The following is a 20,774-nucleotide window of genomic DNA, read 5'->3' on the forward strand; positions in this document are numbered from 1 at the left end:
CATAACTTTTCCTCACAGCCAAAAACTAATGCATTGTCGAATAGGCTTGCCACTTCCAATTCATACTTTAAAATGTAGCTGTAGTCACCCCTTTGTTAAAAGTTAAATGAGTTGTTTCATCCTTTCGAAAACTTTGTCGGTGTCCGTTACTTTTTTTCCTGTTACTTTCCAAGTAAGGTAAACATTGACGTCTCTCGCAGTTGTTTTACGCGCGCATTATGCCATCTACAGTTGAATTTCAGTATGATTTTTTCTACGGATACGATAAAAGGTAGTTTTTCAGCTGGAAGCCGTTCACAGTTAGTGCTTAGCGATACGCTGCTTTTCTGGTAATCCCGGTTTTAGTACAGGCTCGTAATTTTAGTGCGAAATTTGTTTCGGCCACAATAGAATTTTTCTTAAGTCGCACGCTTGGTAGGGTAGATAATTACGTCACTAGTTCCAACGCAAGCGCGCGCCTGGCGTTTAAACCATGCCTAAAAAAGAAGGTACCGTCCTTAACTGCCCTTCAGTAATTTTCTGAGCATGTTCTTTTCTGATGGAAAGGTGACACGGCTAAGAAAATGTAAGAAGTTTCAATAAAACGTCGCTTATCATTACTTCCTGCGCACTATTCGTCAGTCTGTTGTCTTTGCAAAATTTGATGGCACTTCCGGCAGCGAAAGACACAACTGTCTTGCTTTATCTGATCTAAGCATGCTCTACCGCATTAATTTTTCCCCTAAATTTCTTGCATCCTGTTAATTTTTTACCCAAATATCCAGTATCCTAAAAACCCCTAATAGGGCCTCACTGATGAACTGATAAAGCTGATCAAGATACACAGATCATAATCTTTTGACCTGATACTGTCTATCGTTTTCTTTTTTTCTTTTCTTTTTAATACACGACCCCCCCCCCCCCCCCCCCCCGCCTACCTTGCAAAAATAACCTAGAAAATACCTGCAAGCAGAAGCTCATGTGGAAATCATTCTGGGAAAGCCAGTAACTAGTTTAGCCACAGAAATGCGTAAAATGGCTTTAATGTCGGTTACATTTTCACTTCCTACCCACCCTACCCCTACCCGTTGGAATGCGCATTTGTCAAATGTAACGCAATCTGTGGAATAATGGCGGGTGCACAACAGATCAAAACAGAACTGAGCTTAAACGAACTCTTGATGAGAATCCTTGATTAAGAGGAGGATTTTAAAGGCTGCTAACAGACTTCTGGGTCAGTTAGGATCTCAGCAAATTGTTAAACTTCTTGTAAACGGCGGCTTATGAGGCGAAAGACAAATAATATTGATAGATGTTATGAAGCGGGCTTTGGAGAGTTGAAATCTGCTTAACCGTGGCGATGTCTGAGAGTGATTTCGTACACTAATCACCAAAAATGTGGCTGAAACATACTGGAAATATAACATGAGGCATCGTGGAACATCCAGTTGTCGACATGTCGCGAGATAAGTGGAATATATCATTATTTTCTCTGTGCATCGTTATTTTCACGTTATTATGCTAATTAGGACGACGGTCTTTGTTGACAAAAGCACAGCTTAAACTTCCTCTTCTAACATTTTACAGTTTTAACTGCCCCAAAATTTTATTACATGTTTTTACAGGTGAGACATTGCTCTTTAAGTGGAGGGTAGTTTTGGGATCTCAAGTGATGTACTTTTGGCGATATTTTCCTTTAAACTTCGCCTTTTTTGTGGCGCTTCATGAGCAGTCCGAAAGGGAAGAAATTTAAAATTCTGTAGAAAAATCAGGTGATGATCAAATTGCCAAAACAGCCTCTCAATGTAACAAGAAACATTTGCTTGTCTCGAATAAAGGGTTTTTACCCGGATTTAGATCGTTTTCTTTGTATGGCAAATTGTTAAAAATGTGCCCTAAAATGGCCGCTGAAAGCCCTCTCAGAGGGGCAAAACCAAGATGGTGGCCCCAGCGCTAACATACGAATCGAATTGAACTGAAAGTTGTATTTTTGTGAATCATTTATCTAGACCATTCATCTGAGAAAGTTTGAGGAATTTGATTTTTTCTGGTCCAAATGGCCATAGTTGAAAATTACAGAGGGCACCTTTTAAGATGTTACAAAATTCTGGGACCCTTAAACATCAAAACTTGCTTTGATTGGCTGAAGTCCCAATAAAGCGCTTTAAAAGAGGGGAACAGCGAAAATAGACATGTCGCAATCCGCAGTCAGGCGTTTTCTACTTCTTTGGTGAAATTTGCTGATCCGAGGACGCATTCTTATCGCTCTAGCATGTGCGTTGAATCAGCTAGTGAGCAACTATTGTAGCTACGTTGCTGGGGCGTGTTACCATACAACTTGCTGGAGATCGCTAACGAAAAGGTTTGCATAAGAACTCGGAAGAAAAACATTTTCCTTAGGGATTGAACACAAAAAGAAGCTGACTTGAATTTAAAGAGAAATTTGCAGAACGATTGTCAGGAAAGATTGCTATTATCACTGCCAACTATGAACGAGCCCGCTCTCGAGCTTAAGAACAGAAATGCTTGGATTAGTTTAATTGTAAACGAATTTATTTCATGCAGTCGTTTTATATAGTACCGTACCTTTGTGTACCACAACACTCCTGTGTACACATACTGTAGGTAAGTTCTTCGACACTTGAGCATTTAAAAATACATTTACGTCTGAGAACGTTTACGTTTAGACGCTCGCCTACTCGTGTCCGCAAGTCCACACGTGTACGATAAAAGGAATGGTAAAGATATATCAAACGAAAACCCTGGTGTACGACGACTGAAATTGAGCATGGGTGAATTGCTCGATGTGACGTCGGTGTATAATTTCTTCCCCCATCCAAAATTTCGTTAGTTGTCATACTTCTTTCCACTTGGATTGTTGCTGTTATTGCTGTTTCTGCTGTTCGTGTGGTTGCCGTTGTTTTTGGTTTTGTTTTAACCTTATGTGCACTACGTCAAACTTCAGATGAGACGAACTAAAATGCAATTTGAGTCGATCCAAACGGGTAAAGCTCGACGGTTAGGTCAAATCCCGACCAACACGTTCTATCGGTCTGCTTCAGACGGATAGAACGTGACGTCAAACTTATCATTAACTTAGTTCGTTCAGTTTAGTTCATGTCATGTGAAGTTCGACGTTCGAGGTTTAATTGACAACCGACTGACTGGCTGAGAAAGGAGTTCGGTCTTTTGTTTGGCTACTTACTTTTATAGTATGGCCATAGATCAAACTCGATCTAAATAGATTTATTAACCCAATTTCTGTTCTCTACACAGCTTTAGAGATGAGTGCAGGAAATTCATTTCACTTCAAAAGATGCGGATCCCGCAATGCCAATTATTACTGTATATGTGAGCCTGGATTTACCGGTGATCACTGCAAAATCAATATCGATGAATGTGCCTCAAATCCTTGCGTCCGTGGAACGTGTGTTGACGGTATTAACCAGTATGACTGCGTTTGTAACAATGGCTATTGGGGGAAAAACTGCGAGAAGAAGATGAACATAGTCAGAGGTGAGAGCTGACAAAAGACATTTTGAATCTATTTTGGTCACAGCAATTCGAATCGAAATTCGAATCGGCTTGACATTTTATCATATCGAAAGCCTTCATTTTTATACCAGTGAAAAAGGTAACTATTTCACGCTTTTAGCTGTATATCGCATGAGGTTCTTGAAAAGAGAGGCACAGAGGCACTTGGAAAGTTTAGAGAGCAAGTTTATCATGTCTCCTAATTTATCTTCAAGTTTTCTTAATATTCGTGACAAATAAATATATTAAAACGTGCTCACGATTTCGAATCAAATCGCTTTGCTATTGACGTCACTCATTCATTTGAAGCCGGTTCGCGTCACTTAAAATGGTCTCCCGTAAGCACATAGTCTCGTCTTCTCATTCCGTTCTAAAATTATGGATCCTCTTTTCTTCCCCTCCGATTTGTTTTTCCCAGCTTTTCGCCCTTGGGCCATAAATGCAAACGACAAAACCTCGGTACGTAACTCGTTGTACCAACCTCGTATTAGGGAGTTTTAGCAAACCATGACGGCGACGGCGACGAGAGCGACACCAAACAAAATGTTTAATGAGCAGAACAATGGCTGTGCACGTGCGCTTTGAATCTTAGCTTGGTACATTTCTTTGCCGTCTTCTGCAAAACAACAACGTGAAATGACTAAGTTCTATGTATTTTGGAAAACGCGAATGGCTAAGTTTTTGGTAACTTCTTTTGAACTGAACACTGTCGGTGCATGTTTAGCCTGAGCAAGCTTTTAGACCGATAGGCGTACTGAACTGATTTACAGAGTTGTGACGTTCGAAGGTAAAATATAAATTAATTTTTCCAAGGCGTCGTCCTCATCACCGTCGTCATTACTAAAACTCTCTATTAAACCTTTTGTTTAATGTCGTTCTCGTCGCCGTCGCCGACGTCGTGGTTTGCTAAAACTCCTTATTCACTCGGTAAGGGTTACGTATTCTGCAGTTACCCCCAGAAGTGCGTTTGGAACGTTAAACAGGCGTTTCCAGATTAATTTTAATATTAAGTAGATCTGTACATGATTTTTCAGCCTGCCCAAAACTGGGAACACCTTTCAAGGGATACAAAGATTGCTCAAAGTCCGCTGGGAGAGCTGTTTGCACACTGAAATGCCCTAAGGGTCATTCATTCGACGTAAATGCAGAAACCACGTTTGAATGTGGCCCTGATACTAAGTGGAGATGGAATAGGAAAAGTAAAGTAAAACTACCCAGGTGTTCAAGTAAGTGAGATGTATTATTTATTTATTTATTTATTTGTTTATTTATTTGTTTATTTATTAACGTCTTGTGCCGTTTTTCATCGTAGTCATATCATTTGATGGATATCTTGATTCAAAGCTATTAATATAACCTAAACGTTCACATGAAATAATGCTAAAGGAAATTTATTTAACAACGACTTTCGTTTAATATGGCTACACCGTCCGACAGGAGTCGACCGACATAGAATACGTCTCTCTCTCTAAGCAGTCATATAATATAGTCATATAATATAATACTGACTTTATTATGGACCTTAATCTTTGTTTCTATCTCCCATGTCTTGTGTCATGCGTATGCATATATCATAGCTAGGAAAAATATACCAGAAATACCAGGAAAAAGCAAGTCGGAATTTCCTGTTCATTTTACAGGCGACGTCTTACCAAGCGAAATCAAACATAAATTCTCCCTGAATTTTACCGATATCTCGTGCCAGAGGAATCAAAACTTGCAGCAACTACCGGTCTTAGTTCAGCGCCAAGTTTGGACATCGCTCAGAAGTGTTCCAGGATGCTCTTTTGCTGATGAATGTAAAACTCGTGTCGCCAAAGCGTCTAAGTGTCGCAGTGAAAATGATGCTTTAGAGATTCTGTTTTTGGTATCAATCAAAAGCAGCCATTCGACTTTGAAGGTGACCATAGACGACACAAGCGAGGCTGTCTTATTCCAGCTGCAGTATATCGTATCCACAGGGAAGTTTACGATCCGTGTCGATGGAATTTACATGACAGCCAAAAGATCGTCACTCAAACACCTTTCCACGCAGTTTAAATGCCCACCTGGTTCTGTTGTAAACATCAAGAGAGCGGGTTGCGGTGAGTTTAAGAGATGGGGCGTAGCTCAGAAATTTAGTTGCTGATGTGCTCCATTTCTAGAGCATCGTAGCTGCCTTACATGAGTCCTAGAAATAAGTTTCAGTGTGACCCGACGGAAAATTAATGACATAAATTTGGGGGGAGGGGGGGGGGGGAGAAGAGTTACTATATTTCGGGTCTGTACTTTTTGATTAGAAAGAAATTAACGTTTCAGAAAATGTTGATTAGAAGGAAATTAACGTTATATCGGAGAATTGATGACATAAATTTTGAGGGGAAGAGTTACTATATTTCGGGACTGTACTTTTTTATTAGAAGGAAATAAACGTTATATCAAAGGAGCTACGTCACGGTTTCACATTTTGAAAAGTTTAGCTTAAATTTTTCGATGTTTGTCATTTGTAATCCGTGTTAATCCTCTTGACCATCCTTGTTTCTTTATCTCTTTGTTTTTTTCTATCTTAGTGAGATAGGTTTCCTTCACCTTAAAGGTAATTTTGCAAATGGCCAAAATAACCCAAAGCTTCTTTAAGGATGACGATTTAAATTGTTTTTTCCGGCGTGGAAATCAGCCCCGACAAGCCAATCAGATTGTGCACATAGGCCACAGCTGTCTGTACCTGAGCGAAACTAAAAACCCATTTGTAACAAAACTTTTAAACAGAAATTTAAAGGGCTCAAACTTGTATTTATACATTATTATCGCAGTAGCAAACGAGGACAAAGAGTCTTTTACTATACCTTATTTAAAGGTTCTGACTACAAAATGAACATTGTCCCATACCATTCTGTTTCCGTTTCACAGTTGCCTGCCCCGTTGGAACGTTTTATGACAAGGAAACTCTCAAGTGCAAAGCCTGTGGCCATGGCTCGTACCAAGACCGAGAAGGACAGACCAGTTGTTTGTTTTACAATGAGCAAGGAAAGAGAAAATAGCTACTGAATGACTTTTAGTCAGACGACTCTAATGTGGTGGTGAAGCCAATAATGTAGTGGCTTTCTTCATATACAATATCTAACAATATTTTAGAAAATATCCAAAATAAATTGTAGTGAGGCTCTGTCATTATAGCTAGAGCGCAATTATCGTCAGTATTACTGCTTGTGTTGAGTGAAGCAGCACAGATATATTGATTAGCGATTTACTTAGTGTTAACAGACCAAGAAAAGGCGGGAAAAAGAGGTTAGACGTATCAAAACCGTTTTTCTTGAAGAATACATTTTAGAACATTTAATTGTGGCCTAGCTCTTAAATTCCTTCCCGTCACAGAATAGGGCTTTTCTAAAGTTCCATGATGCTACGGCTTTTAGAATCCCATCAAAATGAAAGACTGGGGGTTGCTCAACTCAAAAGTCTTTCCGTTCCTCACAGCTCTTCAACTTACTAGCCGACGAGGCCTGGTCACGGGAAACATGGGGCCCGCCTGTCTACAGACTAGTGGGCCTCTGCTGACATGAATGCTCGAAACAGGAAATGCCATTGATAAGTAGTATATGCGGAGGTATATGTAGTACATGTGCTTTAAGAAATCGTATTGCAGGAAGTTTTCACGTTAGTGCTAATTCGTTTGAAGCGCGAACTCGTAGCTTTTAGAAGAAATACCGCAAGTAATTTTAGCGTTTATCAAAAAAAAAATTTCCAACAATGAAGAGGCGCCTCGTCTCAAATCTGTCCTGTTCTATATCTTGAAGTCTCTTATGGTGGCTTTATAGTGTTATAAAGTCTCTCCTGAATCCTGTGTTCTTATGCCCGGGGAAAATATCCCCGATATTGCCATAGAACTCCCCTGAACTAGTTCCCCTAAGGAAGAGATTTAATACAATTATGAATAAGTCTTTGGTAAGTTTCTTTTTTACCATTTTTTCCCGTTATGGTTATTTTAAGACGCTCATGCAGAGGTCACATCCATCTAGCGGCAATGCGCGTGTTTCACAGGAACGTCTAAAGGCAAACCGAAGGGTTTTTCTTGGCCACACAGACATTTCCACTTTATAGAGAATAAAAAGTGAGGCACAGAATGAATTGCAGTTAATTACATGAAAAATATGAAATTATTGAAAATAAGATTTACAACAATTAGCGCCATAAAAGCTTCTGGAAACTTCTATCATTGTTGAATATCAAATCGCTTCCTTAAAAATGAAACATTGTTAGTTAAATATATATACTTAGAATAAAAACAACATTTCTGTACCTTCTCGACAGAGGCATAGGCAGCGCCCATTTGTGCACAGCTTAGTTATTTGATAGTTACTTTAGATTTTGGATTTTAGCAAAAAGTCCTTGTTAAGTTCCGTGATTTTTTTTTTTTACGTGATCAGTATTTACTGATAATGGAATTGACTCATTTTATCCGTCCATTTTGAGACATCGTGGATCCGTTTTGACATTTACACTACGAATATGCTTTTAGTTAATTTTCCATGCATTACCTCAAAGGAGCTCAGTTACGGTGTTTTGAGTTGTTTTGGCCACGTACAAAATCTCCTTCAAATGGAAGGAAACCTGGAAATAATAATTTACTAAAGATAGAAAAACATCAGAGATAATAATAAGCCATAAAGGAACAAGGATGGTCAAGTATGGCGAAGACTGACACGGATTGCAAACGACGAACTCAAAAAATTTAGGCTAAACTTTTCAAATTGTACAAGCCGTGAGTGAGCTCCTTAAGAACTTAAGGAAACAAAGTTCCGGTGTATCCTTTAGATATATGAACCCATTTTAAGAACGTTTAGGATTTTTATCTTTACTTGTGCGTTGTCCTTTGTTTACAGTTTTGCAGCGCAGCTAAGAATTTGTTCATGGCCTAACTATGTGTTTATTTGATTAAACTTAGGTTTCTCACCAGTAAATAGTTTCTAGTAACACCTGGAGTAATTACTTGCCAGTACAAGCTGAGTTGTATAACTTTTAGTATAAGTTTAGCCTTGGTGTGAAACTTTAGTTAGCGACAGAAATAGCGTGATAAACATATGATAATGATCTTTTAAGCTATTAGTTGTTAGGAAAAGATAATTAATTTATGTGTATGTAATTAAACGTCGAAAAGCATATAAAATCAGTAACCGTACGATTAGAATTTAGAAGAACGTTTATCAGGTCAGTGAAATGTGAAGAAGGAAAATTGAATGTGATACCAGTGGAGACCGACCCCCTAGAGAAGCGTTAAACCAAGAGAAGAAAGAAAAAGGCAAGAGTTGAAAGTAATATCACTTAAATAAAATCTTATTGTTGAATTGTTGGCTTTTGTTCACACGGACTACCTCGGAGGAGCGCGCTACGTTCACGCGGTGTCCCTTTCACAAGTGCATGTGCATCATAAATGTTTTGTATGTCTACATGTAGATGCAAGTAGCCGCTACAATGTATATTTTTTTATCTGTGGTATGCCTAAATGATCAGTCGCCGAGATAAGGGGGGGCTATATAGGTATGTGCGGCCCCAAAGGGTATGGCTTTTCAGCCGTTTTGGTCATAACTAGGGTATCGATTTTAGCTGATTTTAGCCACTGTGGTCATAAATAAGGTGTGGATTTTGCACTCTAGCATTGATATGGGTATGTTTTTAAGAGGAAGCCACTTTTTCGTCATTATCGAACAGAAAATCAACAAAAGTCCTTCAGAAGTTATGTTAACGGTAATTTAACATTGGTCTGAACTAGGGAACTAATTGTATAACGCAGGTCTGAAACAGGGTTTTGATTAAGGGTCAGGTCATAAATAGGCTAGAGAATATCGCAGATTCTGGTCAAAAATAGGGTAAGGGTTTTGGAAAGCGAGCCGCACACCCTCAACCAATTTTTCCAGGTGTACACCTCGTCCCCCACCCCCCGGGATAGCCAAAATAAGTTCCAGATGTTTACACTATTTTCTGGCCGTAATGTTGGTGTACCGTGGAGGTACACCAACATGGTGGCTCCATACTGGGCTCTGTAAATTTTTGCAAAATATTTCGACGAATATCTGAGGTTTGGGAAAACGCACAGACTTAAAAATCACAGAAGTGTCATTTTTATTAATCTCCTATATAAACATCACAATTTCAATGACTTTATCCACTAACTGGTTTCCGAATAAATATATGTTATTGGCCGGCTGGGAGGTCCGTATAGGGAAAAACTGTGACCGAGGCCGTAGGCCGAGGGCTGCATTTTCAACCCGGGGTCACAGTTTTTCACTAAACGGACCGACCCTAAGCCGGACAATAACATGTTTATCTTTTTTCTGGCGGTAAATTGGCTTACAAGTGGGTTTGTTTACGCAGCTTTGTCATTGAATTGGCTTACGCGCCGTGCACAAACCCATCCTAAAAAAATCCAACTAGCGAACGAGCGAGTAACTCAGATACTAGACAAGGTAAGATGTATTAAAGAACAGATTTATTTCGGACTACTTTATGTTAGTGGCATTTATTTCACCAGTTAAGTTCTCCGAAAGTGTTTTTCCGATGTGAAATTTCGTCCAAAGATTGAAGTTGTACTACAAAAACAATTTCTGTCAGTCGTTGCGAATCACTCGAAATCAGAGTTTTCTACCGTAAATTGAGTAGCAGATAGCGAGGGAATTGGTTAAGTGTATTCCACAGAAATTCTCTCAAATACAGCAACGATCAGAGAGGTAAACTCGACTGAAATTGAGTCATATTTTGATTAAAATTGTATAGAGAGAGACACGCAGGATTACGCGCCATTACATCGCCGAGCTACAAACAGCCAAACAAACTCACACAACTTCAAAAACTCAGTTGAATTTACTTACAGTGACTTTCCTTGCCATTTAAAGGTGAATAGTGATAAAATTGCGTTGATTAATCGTCGATGGAAGTGTAAAAAGGGCGAAAAATTGACGATTACCGCTAATTCGTTCACGAAAATAGATCAACTCGACGGATTCCGCCCGCTGTGGCGGTCCGGATGAGAAAATTCCGCCCGCTCCTGGATCCAATCAGATTGCAGGATTTGTTGAATTGTGCCCGCTCACGAGCTGAGAAATACATAATTTTTTTTATTGCGTCAGGATTGCGTGACAGTGCAAGCCAAGAATTGTTTTGCTGGGGTCAACATACAATAGTTTCTTTCAGCTTAAATGCACAATAAGTGGCTACATGGGTTTCATTCTTGTAAAGATACATAAGTCTGTTACAAGAAACTGAATAACGAGAGAATATCGTTTAGTTCAAAATTTTATCTCTATTATACTTTACGAAGTTTCTCAGAGCGTTTTACTTAGGTGTACCCGAACGGATACATTCGTAAGCAAATTCTCTAATCTTTCTGCTCTTGTTGCTCAGACGTTCTTGAGTTCGTGCTGGGATTCTACTTAGTTCACGATCACCTCTAAAAATACGATGACGCTTCTGAAGATGCTTTTTATCAAGTTGAAGAGTTGATAGCCCCAGTTGATGGCTCCTTTGGTATAACATGATTCTTGATAAATTCACTCAAAATGTTCGCTCTTAAATTGATCTCTCTTAAGGCTTGCAGACCGACCCGTTCCGAGAACGCTTAACGTCCTCTAGTGTTGGTCTACCGCGAACAGTGTGTTCGTTTGTATGTGATTTCATCGCCCTAGAAATCATGGAATCCGTGCTAACGTTTCAGGACGACAACTTCTGTAAACTCCATGTGCTGTACGTATGCACAGGTGACGTATGCGCTTTAGAGACCAGAAGGCAATTTGTGACTGAACGTGAAAAAAAAAAGAGAGCCGAAATTTAAACCCAGGCCTCACTGCCTGGGTGAAAAAATGCACACACGCCCTGGTTATCTACAGTATGCTCAAACCAGAAGATATTTTCCTGAGGCATCTCCTGCTTTGCTACTGAACAGATCGACGGAGCACATATCTGATGGATGTATGAGCACCTACTCAAAAACTACGCTTGCTCAAGACCTATCTCTTTAAGAGTCCCTGTCCATAAATATGAAAAATAACTCGGCAAGGTTCGAAAACTCGATTTCGCTCATACTTTTATGGCAGACAGGCTAGGGCATGACGAAAACTACTGGACAGTTTTTTTCGCAAAGTATCCTGTTATTTCAAAGATATTATGCAAATTACCAAATTCCGTTAAAACGCCATTTGACGCTCCATTTTCACCATGTGCGAAACCTTCAAATGGATTAAGATTCTGGTGGTTGAATTGCAGAAGGATGGTCTACAGAATCCTGTAAGAAATTCTTTGAGCAAATGATTGTGAGCGACGCGAGAGCTTTTCAAATTACGTTAAAAATGCAAATATTTGACCTTCCGTCGTCAAATTTCAATTTACGGGTGATATAACAGACCCAAAAGAAATAATGAAAGAGATTCATGATTTCTATGAAAAACTCTATGATAGAGACTCGTATAATTTAGGTGAGAATTCAATTGATCGTTTCCTTAATGAAGTGGATACTAAAAAATTGTCTGATGAAGAGAAAATGACTTTAGATAAACAACTTACTAGATCCGAACTGTACGAAGCATTGAAGACATCTCCGAAAAACAAAACACCTGGAAGTGACGGTTTAACTGTGGAATTTTACTTGGCGTTCTGGCACGTGGTTGCAAAGTATCTCGAAAAGTCTCTAAACTTCTCTCACCAACACGGGCAACTATCAACTTCGCAAAAGCAGGCAATGATTACCCTATTGGAGAAAAAAGATAAAGATAGACGATTTATAAAGAACTGGCGACCTATCTCACTGATCAACGTAGATGTTAAAATTGCTTCCAAAGCGTTTGCTAGAAGGCTGGAGCCAATCCTGCCAGAACTTATTCACCATAATCAAAATGGTTTTATCAAAGGAAGGTCTACATTTGATGCAGTTAGAACAATCGATGATTTACTTGAATTGGCAAAACTCACAAATACAACAGGTATTCTAATGGCAATTGACTTTGAAAAGGCATTTGATTCTCTGGACCATACATATCTATTTAAAGTATTGGAAAAATTCAATTTTGGACCGTATTTTTTACAATGGGTAAAAACATTTTATACAAACATATCCAGCTGTATCTTAAATAACGGCTTTACTACAGATCTTTTTTGTATCCATCGTGGTGTACGACAAGGTGACCCTCTATCACCTTTATTATTCATCTTAGCTTTGGAAGTTCTCGCATGTCAAATCAGGCAGGATAAAACCATACAAGGAATAATGGTCAAAAACGTGGAGATCAAACTCACGCTTTTTGCAGATGACATGACTTGTTTTCTAAAAGACATAAATGCATATTCGCGACTTTGTACAACTTTAAAGGTTTTTTCATTGCATTCTGGTCTCCGAATTAACGACGATAAAACAGAAGTTTTTGGTATCGGCCCACATAAACTAGTACAAAATGACTTTACTCACAAAGTGCGAAAATCAATCAAGATATTAGGTACCGTTTTTGACTATCACAAACCATCACGAGACAAAGCAAACTTCGACTCAATATTCAAATCTATTAAAAAAACGCTGAGTATGTGGAAGTGGAGGGGTCTTACCCTGATTGGTAAGATTCAAATAGTTAAGTCCTTCATTATTCCAAAATTTTTGAGTAAAGCGACTGCAATCTCAATATCAAACGATCTTGTCAAGGAGATAAACAGACTGATTTTCGGTTTCATTTGGAAAGGTAACGATAAAATTAAACGGACCGCGCTTATCAATGATATTGAAAATGGAGGACTAAAAATGCTTGATATTGAATCCATGATATCGGCTCAAAGAGTGATGATCTTAAAAAAGTATCTAGGAGAGAGCAACAGCACTTGGAAAACTATTTTAGATGATTTCTTTTTTGGAAATATAGGTGGAAAACTCATCCTGTTCTGTGATTTTGAAACTAGTAAACTACCGGTTCATCTTCCAATATTCTACAAAGAGTGTCTAGAGGCATTTCGTAATTTAAAGAAATCCAAGGTAGCCACCTATGAGGATGTTGTAGACCAAATTATTTGGAATAATAGGAATATTGTGATACACGGAAAATCTCTTTTTGAAAAACATTTGTTTACTAAAGGAATTGTTAAAATTGGTGACTTGTTATCCGATACGGGTAAATTTCTTGAAAGCCCTAAAGTGTTGGAAGCGAATCTATCTCCAATCCAGTACTTCAAATTAATAGGAATTGTAGATGCCATACCAAAAGAATGGAGATTAATTATCAAAGAATCACATATTCAACATCAGCAACTATATCCTCAACAGCATTTGGATACAGTGTATATTTATATCGACGAAACCAAATCGGATCTGTTAAAAGCCTCTTCAAAACTTTTGTATAAAGGATTTAAAACAAAGAAACAAACTCCTCCAACCGCCAAAAGGAAGTTGAAGGACAAATATCCAGAGGTTATAGAAGACTGGAAAAAAATTTATTCTTTACCATTCACTGTCACACTTGAAACAAAAATTAGAGAGTTCCAATATAAATTATTAAACGATATAATTTTCACAAATGAGAGGTTATTCCGTTTTAAAATGATTGAATCACCAATGTGCACCTTTTGTTTGAAAGAGGTCGAGTCCCTCGAACATTTGCTCTTTTATTGTGATACAACAAAAGACTTCTGGCGGGCTTTTTCTTCTTGGCTTTCAAACCAGAATGTATCTTTGGACACTTTGACATTTGAAAATATATTGTTTGGAGTGTTCAACAACAACGAAGACTTTATTATCCTGAATCACTTGATACTGCTAGGAAAGTTTTTTATTTATAAATGTAAATTAAATAAAATTAAACCAACATTAACAATATTTTTAGCAAAGACAAAAACCGTTTATTACATTGAAAAAAAAATAGCTACCAAAAATAACCAACTTTATAAACATTACAAAAAGTGGGAAAAACTAATGCCATCTCTTAATAATAGTTGAGCTTAATTTGTAATTTCTCCTTCTCAGCATGTCACTAACTTACTTTCTTTTTTTTTTTTTTTTTTTTTTTTTTTTTTCTGTATTTGGGTAGCTGCACTATTGTAAACAACGCATTGTATATTCTTTAGGTATAATTAGGCTACGATTAGTAATTATAATTTGTTGTATGTAATCTATGTATGTAATTTGTTGTATGTAATATATTGTAAGTATTGTAACTAGTGTTATGTCTTGTGTTGTATTGTATGTATTATAACCCAAAATGTTGAAAAAAAATAAAAATTACAAAAAAAAAAAAAAAAAATTTACGGGTTACTCATATATTTTAGCATGCGCCACATGACTTGGCCTGTATAAAGTTGAAATAGACACAGACCTGATAATTTCGAAATGTTCTAACATTATTTGCTGTAAAAGGCAGGTTTAGAAGCCGATTTGGCGTGTTTCTCTCACCATTCGTGGCATATAAAGCAGAAGTTTGCTTTTGTTTACACAATGTCCGATGTCCATCGCCAACTGTCATTAATGGCCAAATACCATGAATATGTGACCATCTTTCGGCTCCTCGCCACTGCATGTGAGTCAAAAACGACTGAGTCATTTGTAGATAGTTGCTTGCTTTGCACCACACCAAAATAGTACGTTTGATCGATTGCTGACCATTGCTGATAAGCGTGTCGGCGCAGCACAATCTTACAACCGTTAGTTTTCGTTCGTCACGCAATGCTGTCACGTCATATGCTGCATATTTTGATCTATTATGTATAGAGCACTCTTAGGATAAGTGAAACAATTTATTCATTGTTTATCTGTTCATACATATAATAATAAGTGTATACATATTATTTTTGGTAATCGTATGCTATAGTGCAAGTGGCCTCGGTCCAAATCACGTTTGTTGTACTCTTTCTGATGTTTTAGACAACAGTTGATAACTGATGCTAGCGCCTGTACTCACTGCAATTTGAAAAAAAATCGCCATATAAACAAATTAAAGATCAATGGTGCAAGAAATAGCTGAAAAAAAGAAAGGAAATCAAAACGTGACTAATTCGTGAAAAGAAGAGACTATATTTATTTAGTAATTGCCTGAGTAAACAAACCCTGGCCATGCATTTTATTTGGCGTGTTTTGTTCGCTTAGTGGCGAGGTATTGGTATGATTGAGGACCGTTGTTCTTTATGAGCTATATTGGTGGAGTTTGTGGCTATAGCACTTAAGATCGAAAGCGTAAAACTGAGATTGTTCCGTTGCTTTCGTGCAATAAAGATATCAAAAATCATAAGTTTACCAATAAATTAACGAGTCGAGCTGATTTTATGCCGAGCGGCGAAGTTCACCAAAAGCGAAAGTTTGCGCACCATGCGACGATATGTCCTAACTATCGCACAAAACTTGGATTAGGGCGGAGCAGTAAGTTCAGCACCCTCCGCAGTTCAAATATTTGATATTTCATATATTCATTTGCACTAATTCTTACATAACTTATAACCTCAAGTCATATTTTTTCGGCTCAATACCCTTAAAGGTACTGTAAAAGCTCCCGCTGTGGACCTTTTGACACTAAGCACCCTAGAGGTTCCGCGTTTTTAACCCCTAAAAGTTACGCCGAGCAACCCCGTCATTTTTGTATGAGAGTTCTCCCCAGGGGGGTCCAGCAGTAGGTGCAGGGCTCTAGAAGGAATTTCCGGCTATTGTTAAGGTAAAGGACCGTGGCTAAAAGGTGAAAGAGTGTTGGGAAAGAAGACCATCCAAAGGGGAGTAGAAATACTCCCAGTCGCTTCATGCCACAGAAACCAAGATAAGCTCCGACCTGAGGGGCCACTTTAGGCAGACTTTACCTTTACTTTCAGTAGTCGCGCTGTAAAACAACCACTTTTAAAAGGCTTTTTTCAAAATCTCATGGCTCTCTAAGTTAGTCTCCCGGTGATATAGAGCATAGAATAAATTGATTAGATCAGTACTTACCTTCGATCACCACCAACATAGAAAGAAGTAAACTTTGTATTCGCACAGGTCATTATCGCTGTAGTCTGTTGCATAGCTGAACAAACATGATCTCAGCTCTGGAAATTTGATGTACTGAATAGATATAAGCACACTGTAAATTGCGTCATATCTGGCAAATCTCCTATTTGGACAAAGTCGTCACTTCCTTCACTTAGAAACTGAAGTGCGTAATCTTCTGAAAGAAACAATACAATAATAAGATGTCTAAAATGTTAGTTAACAAATTGACGTCAGTTATTCATGCGTATGTCCTGTTATTGATTATGAATTTTTGTCGTAACATTGTCAAATAAAGTAGCTGTGGATCCACGAGGCGGAAGCCGATTGGATCCGCAGACTCGTTGCGTCTCGCTCGTTACGTCAACATCTCATCAATTATGAATTCATGTGTCTGTCAAATTACTGGCGATAAACATTAGCCAATGAGCACGCGAGAATTCTGCAGTTATTGTATAAAAAATTAATAAAGTATTGGTCATTTTCTGCGTCGTACATTATTTCCTCCAAATCGAAATCAAAAAAAAAAAAGAAACACTTACCCGAATCTGTGCTTAGTTTTCTTACGTAGTACCGTTCTGGATCTCTAACAAAAATTTCCGGCTTTTCATCTTGCGTCCGATAGTTCAGCTCACAAACTTGTTCCTGAATGACGAAGTTGAAGCTCCGACATCTGGGGTATTGTTCACATTTCAAGTAGCACAAGTGCGGGGCTGTCACCACAAAAGTTTTAAAAGAGTGACCCTTGAGAGCCATGGCTGTTAAGCTTTGCTCTTGCATACAATGGCTGGTAGCCTCAGTCGTAAGCAACAAAAATTTGAACAAGGCAGCATAAAATTTCATGGCAGTGGAGTTAGATGTCACAAAGGCGTTTTTTTTTTGGTTTTTTTTTTTTTCAGAAATATCTGAAATTATAAAAATAATCTGGATTAAAAAATGTTCCAGAATAAAAACTAGCGGTAAAAAACGACGTTTCCATCTCTCTGAGATCATTTTCAAGTTGAAGAAAAAAAGAATGAAATATACATATATAAGTACAAGTTAGGGCGTTAGAATGTCAAACGATAAAATATGTAAATACAAGCGCTAAAATGTAAGTATTAAAATTATAAAATACTATATAAAAAAACCTATATAAACAACTTTGCACGGATTGAATCTGACTGTTTGTTCAAGGTTGGCTTAAGCTCCTTTATAAAGAGCATTTCGTAGATCAGGCAGTCGAATTTATTTTGGCACTTTCTCAAGACCTTAAAATCACGATATATGTCACTTGGGACTGTTCCATGCTGCTCTTTGATGTGATTCCCGGTTGAAGACGATCCTGCTGCGGTAAAAGTATAACATGATTTCCAATTACAATTTAACATTCCAGAATAAAAACTAGCGATAAAAAACGACGTTTCGATCTCTCTGAGATCATTTTCAAGTTGAAGAAAAAAAGAATGAAATATACATATATAAGTACAAGTTAGGGCGTTAGAATGTCAAACGATAAAATATGTAAATACAAGCGCTAAAATGTAAGTGTTAAAAAAATAAATACTATAAATATATATATATATATATATATATATTGCGCTCTACTATAATGTATCGAGCACTGTACTACGGAAAAATCGAAACACAGACTTCCTATATATATATATATATATATATATATATATATATAGGCAATTGTGGAAAACGAGGACGGACAACTTCGAGCGAAAAAAATATATATATACAGTAAAAAATCTAAGAAATCTAAAAAAAAGTTTAAAAATTTAATAAAAATAAACGTTTCGGTCAAAGACCTTCATCAGTTGCAGTGCCTCTATATATATATATAACTTTGCACGGATTGAATCTGACTGTTTTTTCAAAGTTGGCTTAAGCTCCTTTATAAAGAGCATTTCGTAGATCAGGCAGTCGAATTTACTTTGGCACCTTCTCAAGATCTTAAAATCACGATATATGTCATGTGGGACTGTTCCATGTTGCTCTTTAATGTGATTCCCAATTGAAGATAATCCTTTGCGCTCCTCAACGCGCTGACAGAGGTGTCGGCACGTATACCCGATATAGTCTGCTTGGCACAAACCACACTTGTAGTAGTAAACAACATGTTGCTGGTTAATGATAGGCGGCTTCTGCTCTGCCTGACACCGAAGCAGCTGAAACATTCGACGTTTCCTTCGAACGCTTTACTAAAAAAACAGTAAGAAAAACCTCGTTGTTTAATTAAATCAATACCCAATCGGTCACGTTCGATATATCAATATTCTAACATGGCTCCGAGGCTTTCAGGACAAACTTCTATATTTGGTGTTGTTTCCTTTATATTCAAGTCTCTTTTGGGAATTGAGAGACAAAAGAAACTTAAAAAAATTAAAAATTTTGACTCGAAAGCCTCGGAGGCATGTTAGAATATTGATATATCGAACATGGCCTATTCTAAATTTCGCTTCTTCCTTTCTTATTTTTCAATCACGTTTACGGACTTTACCGCTTCCCACAAGGTTTTTTTTTTTTCTAAATACGGTTATTGGGTAGTGTTTTGCGTTCATAAGCCGAGTTCATACGAACAATGTGAGAAATATAGCGCTAACATATTACATAGCCGAATCCTACATTTTCAGTGGCAATTGCTACCAGGAATCTCTCGATGTTATAGCAAAAATAATATCGCTGCACTAAAGAAATTGTACTTAAATCTAAAAATACACTCTGTCTTTTTTATAAGAGTATATTTTATAACAGTATCAAAGCTGAAAATTGCGAAATTTTAAGAATGTTTTAAGAATAAAGCCAGGCTGAGATTTTGAAAAGAAAAATAATTTTGTGTTGAAAGTTTGTAAATACAATAAATTACTCCCTTTCTCTAAAAGGCAAGCCTAGCTAAAAAGCAACAAAAACAGCACTAGCACGTTTCTGCAAAAAGTTATGTGCGTGATAGCAGGCTTTAATGCTTACAGGCTGGCTCCAAAATTACTTTAACACCATCCAGACACCACATACATTCGAAAAAAGAAATGTCAAACCCTGTAATATGAGAATATTCACAAGAATATTTTCAGCCTAAAATTCATTCATTCATTCATTCTGGTTATTTTGCCTTTTTACTTAATGTACAGTAGTTATAAGTATTTTAATGTGAGGCGAGGTGACCTCTAGAAACCATCAGGCTTTTAGTTGAGGCCACCTCGTACGTAAAAATACGGTTACATGAATAGTGTAACAATGTGCGGCTTTGCCAGTTCAGTAATTATTTTATTAAAAACTCTTGCAGTTTTTTCTTAAAATTGGGAAAACTTGACAATGAAGTGATTGTAACAATAAGGGAATTCCAGATCTTTGGACCTTGGTAAAGAATTGTGAATTTTTTTAGATTAGTCCCGCAGTGATGCACGCGATAATTATTGGCTGTTCTGGTGCTATAGCCATGAATTTCACTGTTTGTAAAAAACAAGTTGAAAAGCAATGGAGGAAACAGGTTGTTATGATAATAGTACATAAATTTAGCTATTTGAATAGTGTTGACTTGATAAATGTCTAAAATTCCTAATTTGGAGAATAAAGGAGCAGAATGTGCTCTGTAATCTGAATTGGTAATAGCTCGCACAGCCCATTTTTGCAAACAATAAGTTCTATCAGATTTAAGTTAATTACGTATGTAGACGACTATGTAGAGTTACAATAGGTGGTATAAGGATAAATTAGCGAGTAGTACAAGGTGAGTTTAGTTTTTGAGGATAGATAGAAGCGGGACCTGAATAACATTCCAATTGATTTGGAGATTTGTTTACATAAATAGCTGATATGATCTTTCCAAGTAAGGTGCTCGTCAATATATACCCCAAGAAATTTAGCAGCGTTGGTTTGCGTTAAAAGTTGGCCACCAAGGGAGATAGAAAATTTGAGGTAACATTTCTTCTGCCAAGGTTTGAAAATGAGATAAGACGTTTTCTTTACATTCACCGATAATTTGTCACAACGTAGCCAAACTTCAATATTTTTTAGTTCGTTACTTAGTACAGATTCTAAGGTATTAGGGCTGGAGTGAGAATAAAAAATACTAGTATCGTCAGCAAAGAGCAGCAGCTCTGTCAATTCTGAAGCATTTGGGAGATCGTTTATATAAAGTATGAACAAGAATAGGCCAAGAATGGAACCTTGCGGTACACCACATTTAATGGTCTGCATCGGAGAACAACTCTAATTGAACTGAACAAATTGATAGCGATAAAAAAGTAGCTTTTTATCCACTGCAGAGCCGCATCACGACTACCATAATGTTCCAACTTGGTGAATAAGATTTCATGATCAATGGTAT

The 20,774-nt window shown here is 37.5% G+C and overlaps 1 protein-coding gene across 3 annotated transcripts in view; it reads left to right on the plus strand.

Annotated features, from left to right (window-relative positions):
* The window catches only part of LOC110054742 (uncharacterized), a 140,020-nt gene extending 131,183 nt beyond the window's left edge, over positions 1–8,837 (plus strand). For all 3 annotated transcript variants that reach the window (XM_089277197.1, XM_089277198.1, XM_089277199.1), the window contains 4 exons: positions 3,256–3,495; positions 4,548–4,739; positions 5,154–5,597; positions 6,403–8,837. In XM_089277197.1, coding sequence (XP_089133323.1) covers positions 3,256–3,495; positions 4,548–4,739; positions 5,154–5,597; positions 6,403–6,533 — 1,007 coding nt within the window. In that variant the 3' untranslated portion in view covers positions 6,534–8,837. The remainder of the gene's footprint in view (positions 1–3,255; positions 3,496–4,547; positions 4,740–5,153; positions 5,598–6,402) is intronic.
* The last annotated feature ends 11,937 nt before the right edge of the window (positions 8,838–20,774 follow it).

This window comes from Orbicella faveolata, unplaced genomic scaffold (genome assembly GCF_042242905.1).
Source record: "Orbicella faveolata isolate gen_17 unplaced genomic scaffold, um_ofav_v1 contig_46, whole genome shotgun sequence".
Lineage (NCBI taxonomy): Eukaryota > Metazoa > Cnidaria > Anthozoa > Scleractinia > Merulinidae > Orbicella > Orbicella faveolata.